This window comes from Maylandia zebra, linkage group LG9 (genome assembly GCF_041146795.1).
Source record: "Maylandia zebra isolate NMK-2024a linkage group LG9, Mzebra_GT3a, whole genome shotgun sequence".
NCBI classification, from domain to species: domain Eukaryota; kingdom Metazoa; phylum Chordata; class Actinopteri; order Cichliformes; family Cichlidae; genus Maylandia; species Maylandia zebra.
This window is the reverse complement of record NC_135175.1, coordinates 22,974,685-22,987,634: the sequence shown is the minus strand read 5'-3', so window position 1 is coordinate 22,987,634 and position 12,950 is coordinate 22,974,685. Positions and strand designations below refer to the sequence as shown.

Here is a 12,950-nt window from a genome sequence, read left to right as displayed (position 1 = left end):
AGTCTTTACACAAAACAAAACAAACAAACAAACAAAAAAAACAGTCTTTACACAAAGAAAAATATACTGGAGCTTACAAAACAAGTTAATATGTGACATATTTCCAAGTTATTCTTTTCCCCATGTTGCACTGCTGCACTCCTGTGTACAGGTAATCTCATCAAAAGGCCTCAGTCAGCTGCCAGCCCTTAATGGAAAGTGCCTACCAAACAGGAACAGATGTTAAAATTAATGCTTTTGCAGGGGCTTTTTTCCTGGATTTTTTAATCTGTTTAAGTTATTTCATTATAGAATTACAATAGTGGCAAATCACATGTCATTGTTTGGCATTAGGCCTCATGTGTATTAGTTTTGTTTTTGCATCAGTCCCGTACAATAAAAGTTCAGAGTACTATATTAGCTAAAAGCATATTAACACATAGCTATGTGCACTTTATGCCAGCTTTGTTTTCTGACATGTAATTAACTGTAGAGTCAGTTGCTCAAAGTCACGTGACACTGTGCATGCCTCTGGCAATACTGTGATGCTAATCTTGCCCGACAGTAGCAAGTGACTATACTGTGCATACTGTACAAGCAAAGTGCATGCACATAACCTGATTTTTACTGCAGTGAATGTGGGTCTGTATGCCTTTTCACATCACGAATGCTTTTACAATATGAATGAAGTCACGCACCATGCGGCATCACAGTGTTGGATAACAGGAAGAAAAATCAGAAGGCGGTCTAATATACCCCCCATTTAATGCTTGTTTTAAATGCCCTTTTTCAGTTTATATGTGCTGCTCTGAAACGTTTGCATCACTTAAATTAGCCGTAACAATGAAGCAGCGTTTGGCTACAAGTGTGTTAACACAGCAAAAATGCCACAAGGAGGAAAGAGTTGCAAGGCGTACATTAACATCAGCAGCATTAGCAACTTTTTCACATGTGGGTCATGCATGCGCTTGATGGATGAGGGTACAAAGAGTTATGTAGCACATGCACACAGATGCACATGCACATAGATCCTGACTCTCCACGTTTCGATTTAGCTTTCACCGTCATCACTACACCACTTCCATGTAGTCCCGAATTAGGCGCCCCAGATTTCATAGCTCTTAAGAGACAATAAAAGCACAAACATTACTATTGTGTGAGATTGTGTGACACAGGCTATACTTTTTACCTTCTGCTTTATGAGTTTGTGCGTTGGCAGGCTCGGAATAGCTTTTTGAATGTTACAGCGTCCCACTTAGAGGAATTGTTGCAAAATGCAAATTAAGGAGAATGATTGAAGCTCTTCATTTTTCATGCCATAGAAATATATAAATAAACGATCTGTTTTGGTCATTGTAGTGCAAAATCATAAACAAAAGTGAAATAATTTGGGTTTTTATTCATTCATCATGTTAAATTAGACGTTTCTTCAGGAACAAAAATAAATAGGTCAGAACTGTTTTTGTCACCACTCAGAAATTCTTCCCTCTAAATGTAGATGATAAGTCTGAGGTTCACACATTTTTCACAGTTTCCCTGCATGCCCTGGGGACACATGAAGATATAAAGCACAAGAAATGGTGACTCCTGTTGCTGTCCGCATGTATGATCCCAAAGCGGTTGGTACATATGAGTTGTCACTAGCTGAGCTGAAAACACATTGTTTTCCACCAGAAAATCCATTTGTTTCCATGGCGATGCTGTCCTCCCTTGTCCAATTTCCTTGACTGCTTTTTATGGATAGCTTTATTGAACTTTATTTAAAAAAAAGAATTGAGAGAGGGAGGAGAAAGAAAATAGTAATTTGTCACACTAATATAATATCAAGGTTTGTGAAGGTGGATTATTTGGAACAGGTCAAAGTGACCTTTTATTCTTAAAGCCTTATTATCCTCTAAAATTGCTTTTGGGCAACACACATACTCCCCATAATCAGTTCTTCTTGTTTGTGCACCTCTGTTGTTGCTTTGTATTAAGTTTAATGTTCTAGTCTACATTGAGGATTTTGGACCGAACCCTAATAGCCTATTCTATATTGTTTTACTAAACTAAAGTTTTAATTTATCAGGGAAATATTTCATCAGCAGTTTTGGTGTTACCGACAGCTTTATTTAGGACAGCTGCACTGATATAATGTAGCCTGTAGGGTATTTCATAAATTACCATTGCTGGTGTATAAGTCTGTTGGTTTATTGCGCTTATATACTGCGTATATTCAAACAATCTGAGTTGTATTATTATTAGAAAAACCTGCCCTAGGGGCAGTTTTTGGCAGGCCCCCAGCGCTTTTTCACTGTGCTTGTGTGTGGCGCAGAGTTGTATTGTTAGTTTATCTTGTTCTTCTTTATGTCTTCATCAAACCACAAAAAACAGATGACAAAAGTTGTTTGTTTCTAAACACTTAACAAAAAATTCATATATGAATGAGAATACATATATATATAACAATAATATATATCTATTTTTTCTTAACAAGCTACAAAGTCAGGCGACATAAATCTGTTCAGTTTTAAAGGAAAGCAAAACCTTGGGTTTAATGTTTACGTGGAATATAATAATGTTGGTATAGCCAGTGATAATCACCAAATAAACTTACATTTTTAGCCTCTAATTGTTAAAGACACATTTAAGAAACATAATACATAGTAATATTTAACCTTAAACTGCTGATTTAATAGTAAATCATTTATAGTTTAATTCGTTTATATTATAAATCTATTTATAACTCATTTAAATAGAATTTATAACACGTGTTTTAAAAGATAAAGATGTTAATATCTGCTCTGTGTTTGTGCAAGTTTCATTCAGATTGGCCCACCCTTAAGGAGGAGATGGGGTACATACAGAGTTACATATATACACACATGCTACAGTCATCATAGAAGATATTTTATAGTAGAGATCTTAAAAAAATAGATTGGGGTTGTTAAAGTTGTTAAAATTACAAATAGCAAGCTGAAGAAGTACCCTTACAGATCACATGACTGCCTTATAAAACTGATTTTATCATATCTGACTACAAACGTACCCTTTAAAAAGAAAGTGGCATCTAGAAGCTGCATCTTTGTCCTTTATTCTTACAGTATATCCATGATATATTCAACCTGAAGCCATACAACTGCAATCTCAGCAGAGTCATGGCCTTTCGTTATGGAGGCAAAGCAGTGTCAGAGCTACTCGAGTCCCTTTTCTTTAAAGACCAAAAGCTTCCTGAATGAATACATTATTTAAGAGAAATGTCAAGAATCCTGTTCAGCATGGGAGCTTTACAGTACTTTTCTATTGTTATATTATATCTTTTTTGTTGTTTCTGTTCATAATGTTTAACAGATGAAATTCACTTAGAATAAGAGAGTAACAGTTGCAGGACAAAGCTGTTGAACAACACCCTGCTGCACAGTATAAGTGTAGTTTTTCCCACATATAACCCAAAGATAAATCGCAAATAATTCTCAACAAATTAAACATTTTGGCAACTATTACGTTGTTCAGGCTTTAAAGTGTTAAAAATTCAAGGATTAAACTTTGAAAAACAACTATTATTATATTTTTATAGCACCTTTAACAGAAGTCGACTTTAAAGTTTGCTACCGTTAACATTAAAGTTCCTCCAAAATCTCAGAAATAGAAGAAAGGTTGAATTAAATATAAATGAGCAAATCAAAAAATTACACAGAAATGCACTCGCACAATCCACAGTCCCTGACATAACATTAAAATGACCTCTGAATCGCTTGCGTGGTTGCCTCCGTTGGGGCATTGTGTACATTAGCTTGTGTTATTGAATTTCTTTAAACATCCTGCAATGACAGCTCTGCCTGACACCAACAACACCAGGCTTTTTCTAAAGTTAATGCATGCGTTAATTTGTTTACCTTCATCAAATAGACCTCATCAGCAGAGGAATTTGTCTCTGATGGGTCCTGAGCTATAACTCAACACAGTCACTCCATTTGTCAGAGGGAGCCCTGACAGTCAGCCTAATTAGTTTGGTTGTGACAAAGGAGCTGTCTTGTGGAAACCAGGAACATCAATCCATCCATGACGGCATGCAGGTTTATAATGCAGCCAATACAGTGAAAGGAAACACGCTTATTATGCGTCAGGTGAAACTACCTCGATCAGAAGGTAGAAGAATCTGTTTGGCTAAGCAAAAGAAAAAAACGCTTTAAAGCTGTGCCTTAAATATGTGTTTATTTGTCAAGTTATTTAAAATGTTTTGATAGGATGCCAGCAGCATATTTCATTCTTAAGTGTTTTGAATAAAGCCCACTAACAATCACAAATTACGGTGGAAACACGTTGCGTAAGCTGTCATTTATATGGTAAAGATATACTGCCTCCTTATCTTTTGGTGTAACATCAAGTGTTCTGGGTTGGAAATGAGATGGCATGCTGAAAGTGTGCTATTTCTGTCAAGTTACCTTTTTGTGTGACTCCTATCATGTCTGATATTGCTTGTGCAGACATACGTTTAATGAAGAATATCTCATAAACCAGAAGCAATCATGTGTAGCTTTTGTTCAGAGTGTTGTCTTGGTGCAGTCAGTGAGGACCGTCACTCAAGACAGTCATCTATCATTTAAGAGCCATTTTAACAGCAATACATTAAAGTTAGTGGTACCCAGCCTCTCCTGGCATTCCTAAAAGCCACTTTTACATAATCGCAGAAAAAAAAATACCATTTTCCTCAATTTTTTTTTTGGGTCCCTGGCTGTCTTAAAAATGTTCTACAACATTGTTCTCTGTGGGATTTTGTTTTTTTCTAAGACACTGTTTGCACATTCAGGATGAGAATATCCTCTCTGTCACTGTTGTTTCACTGCCAGCTGCAGCTCTCTCATGGGTGTCTTTCAAGTATATTTAAAAATGTGGGTGAGTTTTGTTGAAGTTGTTAGTGTGTGGCTAAAGTGGCTCGACAGAATTTCTCAATAAACCTTGTATGTATTTGTATTTGAGGCAAGGTAGAGAATTTAGTACTTTTTAAAATACTCGATATTTTGCAGGCAGCATTTTACTTTCCGTTTCATTGTTGATCTGTTCACTCAGAAAAGCATTACTGTAATTACATTGTTCATCTATGAGCCTCTGTAGTCTTTTTATGCTGTTTAATGGACACAACGACCGAGACTGTCCAAGCCAGGGCTCGAACCGGCAACCTTCCGATTACAAGGCAAACGCCCAACTCTTGAGCCACGATCGCCCCCATGTATGTTGTGTTTCGGTTTAAAAACTCCAGCAAGATCTATGGATCGTTCAAATTAACCAGAGCTTTATTTACAGAGAGACACTTTATTTTAAATTGCTTGACATTAAAGTTAAGCTTTTCAAATGTCATCTCTAGAGGCATCACAGCCTTTTGTCTGCTGGTGAAGTGCAGTGGCAGCACAAGTCTCAGAGCTCAGAAACATATGTTAAAACCAGAGAAATGAAACCAAAGCTATTCGCATGGCTTCATATGTAGGCACACCAGGTCATACGTGCACGAATACTGACCTGAAAAAAGAGCAGAGCAGGATAGCCCATTAAACCAAAACAAATACGTATTTTGCATTCAAATTTTTATGAAAATCCAGAGCGCAGTGTACAGTATCGCCTTACCTTTGCAACATGTAAGTATGCATGCAGGTAATCAAAGTATTGGGAGACAAATATGTCTTATTTGAAATGTCAAGAAACTCTTATTTGCCTATTTTGTCATAAACATATTGAATTCTGAATCATTTGGCATGTAGGAGTAAATATTTGTCTTTTTGAGAAGCATGTACACTGCAGTAATTGGGATCAACTGACACATCTAGGGTCAGCGTTACACTTTTTCACACGTTGTCTCATGTAATGAGTCACATAATCAATAGTGGGTCAACCATCGTCATAAGGGACAACTCCTACTAGGGCTTACATACCTGGGTCTCTCCACCATTTGGTCTTAGAACTGATGAAGCTTCTTGGATGAGAGTGAAGCGTCTTCAAGAAACTTAAAGAAGTCCCACTGCTTTTCTTTCCAAGCTCCTTAGATTACCATGACCTGGATGACTGAGAACCTACACAGACATACATTGCGGTTGAGAATCACATGGGTAAAGACTTATTGCCCTTTTATGTCTTACACATGGAAAGCAATAAAAAATATATCCTTTGTGTCTATAGCATCTTCACCTTTACGTCCTGTCTGGTCAGTAATATTATGCAGTATGCCTAACTGCAAACATTTGCACGATCGAAGGAGAACTTTACTGGACCTGGAAACTGGAGGTAAATCGCTGAACCCTTTCTTTTGATTAGAAACAAGCACAGACACATAGACGCACACACACAAACACACACGTATGAGCCAGATTTGCTGTGGTGATTTGATCTCCTGTGAAGAGGAGATTGGTAATGTTCTTTTTTTTCTTTGGAGACAGCATTACCCAGGCTCAAGAGAGAAGTGAAGACTTTCTGTAGCCTTGCAGCCTCTAAAGGCTTCATGGAGGCTCTCTAAACCCCGAGCTCCAGCAACTAGTTTTCAGTGTTGATTGAGGAAGATAGACTGTCTGCTGTCTGTACAGCGGCTTTGTATTTTTTCACCAGCAGAAGCTGCAGTAGTCTTCTCACTCTAATGCTTATTGATTCCAACACTTCCTAAGATGGTGTGCTGTAAGTCAGTGCTGCTTTGCATTTCCATGCCACTTTTTTTTTATTTGTTTAAGTGTGACTCACTAATGGTGAGGTAGAAGAAGATTAAGAGTAGATTTTGCCACTGTGACGCTGCGTCCTTGCCTGCTTACGCTGTTAGATGATGAGGAAAAATCTATTTTACATTCATCTCATCTAACCCCAAAGAAAGCTGGCATCCAAATAGATTTTTTTCCCGCTGTGCTGATGAAGCACAGGTGTTAATGAGCATTAACATTCATAGCCTGGCTTGTTTTATCTACTCCTGCATTTTGTTTGCACACCTTGCTGTTCAGCAATCACTTTAAATGCAATGAACTCTCTGTGGTTTTTAGAGGCTGTTTACACAAAGTAGAAGGAACAAGTTCTCTCAAATTTCTTGATGTTCTTTTGTTTGCTTGTTGCTTTTCGTACTGTGGAAGCCATGATTTTAAGCACCCCTTCTCACTGGAAGACCCAAAGCAGCAGCTCTACACTCATAGCTAAGCCTTCATCAAGCTTTACGTTTCTTTACATATTGATGATTACTGGTCCTGTAATTAGAGCAGCAGAACATCTGTTATGTAATATTTGCACACTGTGAGGAGTGATGAAGGAGCTTGCACTTTGGTTACTACCGTCTTTTAGTGTGTGCAAAAATAAAAGCGAAGCTACATGTGCTATGAAACCGTGTGGCCATAAAGACCCCTATTCCACAGTTCAGTTGACACTATAATTAACTCCTGGCACACAAAATTGTGGTTGGTTACCCAGACAGGTAGACTTAACTGGGTCAGTCACCTCCAGTGGACATACAGCATAATACATAACCACAGGTGTCTTTGAGCGCTTATAACTGAAGGCCATACCTGACAAACCCGTTACAACCAGGTCCTTTGTGTTGTTGATAAACTGCTCTTTACGAGCGAGCAGCATCAAAATTCTGCATGTATATGCAGTCTGTCAGGTTAACGCATTTGTGTGTGTCTGTGTGCGTGTGTGTGTGCGCATGGGTATTTGTTGCTAGCAGGCAGATAGCCAACATGACCCAACTTCAGCTTTTCAGCTTTAGCGCAGCTCTGCAGACAGCTGTGCCACAAACACGCTGCTGTGGATCACCGCGAGGGCCTTTTATTTAGGTCACATTCTGTGCTTCAGTGGCCAACAGAAGAGATCTCTGTCAACTGCAATGAATACCTTTAGTTGGACACAGCCCACTTTTTAAGTGCTCTGCAAGAAGCGGACACTGTGCACGTCTTTGTTGTATGCGGTGGGTGCCGCATGTGAATTCACTCTTGTGAGTGCGTTGCGGATGGTGGGTGGGGGTGGGGACTGACCACTGTGGATTTTCCATTTTCACTCATACAATAAGAGAAATCTATTTGCTTAATTCTCTCCCTGAATGATTTAATCCTCTGGTTTAGCGGAGACAAGGAAATTGCATGAATTATTCCCCTAGTTTTTCAATTAATGTAGCACCTAGTTTACAGTCAAAGAAAATAATAAATCTTTCAACAGTACAGCCATTCACTTAACTGCACCTCACATGCACCCAACACCATGTCCTCAAGGGAAGTAAACGCTTGCCATGATATTTAATTCTGCTTCTCCATCATTTTTTTTGTCCTATGTTCATTTCTCCCACCCTAACTCCCAACCCTTTTTTTCCCATTTTTTAAAAATAAAATATACCTTAGTGGCCTTTGGTACTGCATTGTAAATCAGTGTAATGAATTGCCTGCTGAGGCTAAGCCTCACTGCTGTCGCTGTGCTACCCTGAGGTGCGTGGGCTCCGATTATTGTCTTGTTAGCTATACCTCCAGTCCACTGGAAACAGTGTGGATTCACCGACCAGCCAGCCACAGCCCCACATGGGTAAGGAAGGCACTTTAAGGATGCTGATGTATGCCGCTCTTTTGTAGTCACCCTGTAAGGGCAAGGCCGTTTATTGCAGTCGCCTCAACCAGCCCAGAAGCTGTCAGCTGGGTTTTACTGGCCAATTGGTTTCCCCCCTAGAAGACCTAGAGGTATAGAGGGGGTATGTGATCACTGATTGTATTTGTGGGTGTGGGGATGTGCATATTTACTCAGCGAGCAGGTAAGCTGTAAAACAAAACTAGATATGTTTTCTTTTTTGTTTTAGTGCTACCCAAACATGAAAGCACTGGATTAAATTTGTGAGACAGGGGACAGTTGTGGTAAAGTCGCTGCATTACCATCCCTGATTTCTTGTATCTTTGACTTCCATTGAAGTTTCATTTTACAGTAGCCTTGAACAAATTTAGCACACACTTGAAATAGATTTGATCTCTCCTTGCTACCTTTTCTTGCTTTAGTTCTCTCTGTTTCCTTGATTCACTGTCATTTTTTTGTTCACTGAAATGTAGTAGACTAAACAGAGAAATGGAGGAAGAGGCTTGAGGACAGATCTGGGTGTCTGGGACAACATGCCAAATGGCTGCTATATTTAGAAATCCTCCTTTTGAAGTTTTGAAGGGCAAAAATCAAAGACTTTGAGGCAAGAATAGGTCCAAGGCCTGTCAACATCAGATTTTCTCAGCTGTGAAGGACGGCCAAAAATCATCTTCCTCAAATAAAATCAGATGAAAACATTAAATTGAGCTTTTAAGTGTATGCAAATAGATATTTATAATTCTGTTTTCTGTCTCTCTCTGTTCTTGTTTGTTTGTCTGTTCTTCCCCATGGCTGTGTATTTCTTTGCAGAGCTAGTTTCTGGGCCTTTGCAGACTTCCTGCAGCAGCAGTTGAAGACCTGGCCACGATGACAATGAAAGGTCTGTCCAGCAGTCGCAGTCACCATCACACAGTGACCTGCGACCCTTCTTACGACTCGATGACCCTGGGACACTCAGATCGTCGGTCCTACTTCCTAAACTCTGGGGATGCTCATCCTGCTGACCACCCTTGCTATACCCAAAGGAACTCCTTCCAGTCTGAGTGCAGTACCTATCCTGATCTGGCCAGCTGCACTTTCCCTCGCAGACAGTACAGCTCTCACCATGAGCTAAAGGAGGAGTGTGGTGCTTTGGTGCCTTACACTGGGCCGAGCAGTAAGGGAGGTGGAGGAGGAAACAACAATCGCATCCCCTCTAACCTGCTAGAGCAGTTTGAGAGCCAGGCACCATTGCGGCGTGAAGGCTACCACACACTGCAGTATAAGCGCACTGCTGTGGAGCATCAACGCAGTGACAGCCCCGGTCGAATCCGCCACCTTGTTCACTCTGTCCAGAAACTTTTCACCAAGTCACACTCCCTGGAGGGGCCCTCAGGGTCTGGTGGAGGAGGAAGTGGGAGGATGAATGGCAGCAAATCCAGTCCTGATGATCCACCATCATCCTCTGGCACCTTAAAGCACAGCAAGCGCAGTAAGAGCAAAGACCGCTCCAAGTCGGAGCCTAAGATGCGCTCTGCCATCTCAGGCTACTGGAGCTCAGATGACACGCTTGACCGGGAAGTGTGCCTCTACCATCATCAACATGCGAGCAACAGTGGAGGCCTGCCCTCTGGGGTCATGACTATGGGGCGTCATCCAGAAAAATCCCAGTCGCAGTATTTCATGGAGTCCTATAACACTATCAGCGCCCAGTCTCTCAAGACGTCACGTAGCAACAACGATGTGAAGTGCTCAACGTGTTCGGGGGGCAGCGGTGGAGGGCTGCCGCTGATGAGTGCACTCGATGCCCAAGTTCAGCTGAAGAAGAGCTCATGGTCTTCTACTCTGACGGTGAGCAGAGCAAGAGAAGTCTACCAGAAGGCCTCAGTCAACCTAGACAAAGCTCTGGTGAAAGCCGAGCAGGGACGCACTTGCCACTTCCTTCAGGTAGGACTGTTTACAACAGCCCCACCTCTAATGTGTCAAACTTCATGCATCATCTGGTGTGAGCCGCTCCTCCATGTTTCTGTTTTTCTGCACAAAATCTGCATTTGTTTGCTTGCATGCGTCATTGTGATTTAGAGAGAGAGAGATGGAGAGAGACTAATCAGGGTCACAGCGACCCAGACTCGTTCATCTCATTCCCCTGAGCTTTGATCTCTTGTTGAATTTATTCTTGATATAATCATAAACATTTTTCAGACTCATCACATACCATCTAATCCTCTGTGGTTGTGGTTGAATGCACTGAAATATTTACAATATTTATAATTATATGGCTGGGGTTTAAGGGCTTAATTCCCCTGTAATTCAAATTACGATGTAATTATATTGAAATGCAAATTCTTAAAGGCAGGTAATTTAGAATAAAGGTATAACAAGTCAGATTTTTACAGGAAGCAAAATTTAAGTATGTAAGTAAATTGAAGTAATTAAAATTACTTATGCAGTTACAGTTACTTAAGTATTGCATAATTTCCTGGTAATTTTACAGAAAATACGCTGTACTTTTCAGGGCACAAGCCTTATTATTAAGTGGATTAATTTAGCCTTTTTACAGCTTTATTTTGTTACATTGTTAATTAATCTTCATTATGTTGATGAATTTTTTATTATTTAATCATCCTTTTTAACTTATGTTGTACTTAAGATTACTTACAGTATAATATGTGTCTCCCTTCTAGTAAAACACTCCATAATACAGCCCTCACCCCAGAAAGTACTTACATTGTAAGCTCAGAAAATATTATTTGTTTTTCCACTAAATTACCAGGAAATTGTGAAGTAATTAAAATTACTTATGCACAACTTACATTTACTTTCAATATAATTATTTCTTTGTTCAGTGTAAAAACCTGACTGGTTTGTGTTTGTGGAGCATTAATGACACCTTGCAGCATGGAACTACATTATTACAGCTGTTAACATTATAATTGCATTGGTCATAGCAGGATTGGTGGGTATATGGTTGTAAATGTCTGAATATATCCTATTTACAAAGAAAAAGTGTGGTGCTACTATGAGATCAGAGGTCAGCAGACAAAAAATTAAGAGAAAACCACTCTACTTCCTAAGCATGGTGGCCACACGCGCTCAAAAATACACAGGGACACATGCACACAGGGACCCGATCATGCTTCACTTTTCTGGGAAAAGATAAAAGTGTTTCAGATTTCATGCATTTTCATGCATTGAGCTGAGCTGCAAATTTAGGCCCGAGGAAAGAAATGGAGAGACAAGCCGGAGAGAATAGACGAAAGCATGTGTATGTGTGTGCGGGGTTTTTTGGGCGGGGGGGGGGGGCAAATAAGGGCAACAGAAGACAAGACATAAAAGACAAAGTTCTGTATGGCCATGCATTTTAACATCCTGAAAAACGGAGTGAGCAGATCAAGGAAGGATGTTGTCACTGCAGTGTGGCAACAACTCTTCTAGCCTAAAAGAGCCATTGCTTTTTCTCCAGAGAGCGAGACGGAAGGGAAAAGTGGCTTTCAAGGAGAGCAGCCTGACAAGTTAGTCTCCAGACACTTTTTGAATGCTTAAAACAAAAAGACATGCTATTTGCATCACCTAGTGGGATGGGATTTTGTAATCCGGTGTTTGATGTTCACACACTCACTTAATTGACCCTTTTCATGAAACATTCAGAGGTTACATCCACAGACTGCATATTAAAATGGGGATGATGTCATCAACTGGTTTCTGGAGTTTTGGCTGACAGGGTAGTAAGTTAACGTCTAACACTAGCACACCTGGTTATCAAGCAGGGGTCATGAATTGCAGTCTGCTAATTAGTTAATAGTAGTAAAAGAATTTGAGTAATCAAAACAGAAGCACAAACTTCTGGGATGGGCTCTACCTCATAGCATGCAATAAATCTGCATTAAAAATGCTCAGAAGACCAAATCCAAAAGGGTGGGTTATAAAAAGTCATCCTTACCTCATCGGTTGTAAAGAGTAACACTGGCTACAGAGACCATAAATAGTTTTTTGAGTATGCTGTTCGTTTAAGAGCTGAAGATGACTCGCTTTTGGATCCAGCCTCAAGTGGCCGTTAGAAGAACTGCAGTTTTGCCACTTCAGAGTTGGTGTCCTTTTTCCAACCCAGAGGGAGCGGCCTACACCATCCTCCATACTCTTATGTTCCATTAAAAAGCTGATTAAAGCGAAATGAATACCCTTTTTTTTAATTTTAATTCATCTTTTTCACCCTGTTTTAGAATAATTCACTTTTGACGTCCCCATCCAAACCACTGTTGCTGAGATGTTAACACAGTCTGTAGTTACCCCTGACATCAAGGTCAGCTTGGTTTCCTAGCTACACACGAGTCTGTTGAATGATCCTTGTGAACTTTTTTCTCGCTCTGTTTCTCATTTCTTTCACTTCAGAGCTGGTGCCCTAACAGCCACTCACCTTAGCACTGCTGAACAAAACCCCCTTT

The 12,950-nt window shown here is 40.0% G+C and overlaps 1 protein-coding gene across 3 annotated transcripts in view; it reads left to right on the top strand.

Moving 5' to 3' along the window:
• The window catches only part of dlgap1b (discs, large (Drosophila) homolog-associated protein 1b), a 97,931-nt gene that overhangs the window by 42,434 nt on the left and 42,547 nt on the right, over window positions 1-12,950 (top strand). For all 3 annotated transcript variants that reach the window (XM_004546811.5, XM_004546812.5, XM_004546813.4), the window contains exon 3: window positions 9,340-10,455. In XM_004546811.5, coding sequence (XP_004546868.2) covers window positions 9,397-10,455 — 1,059 coding nt within the window. In that variant the 5' untranslated portion in view covers window positions 9,340-9,396. The remainder of the gene's footprint in view (window positions 1-9,339; window positions 10,456-12,950) is intronic.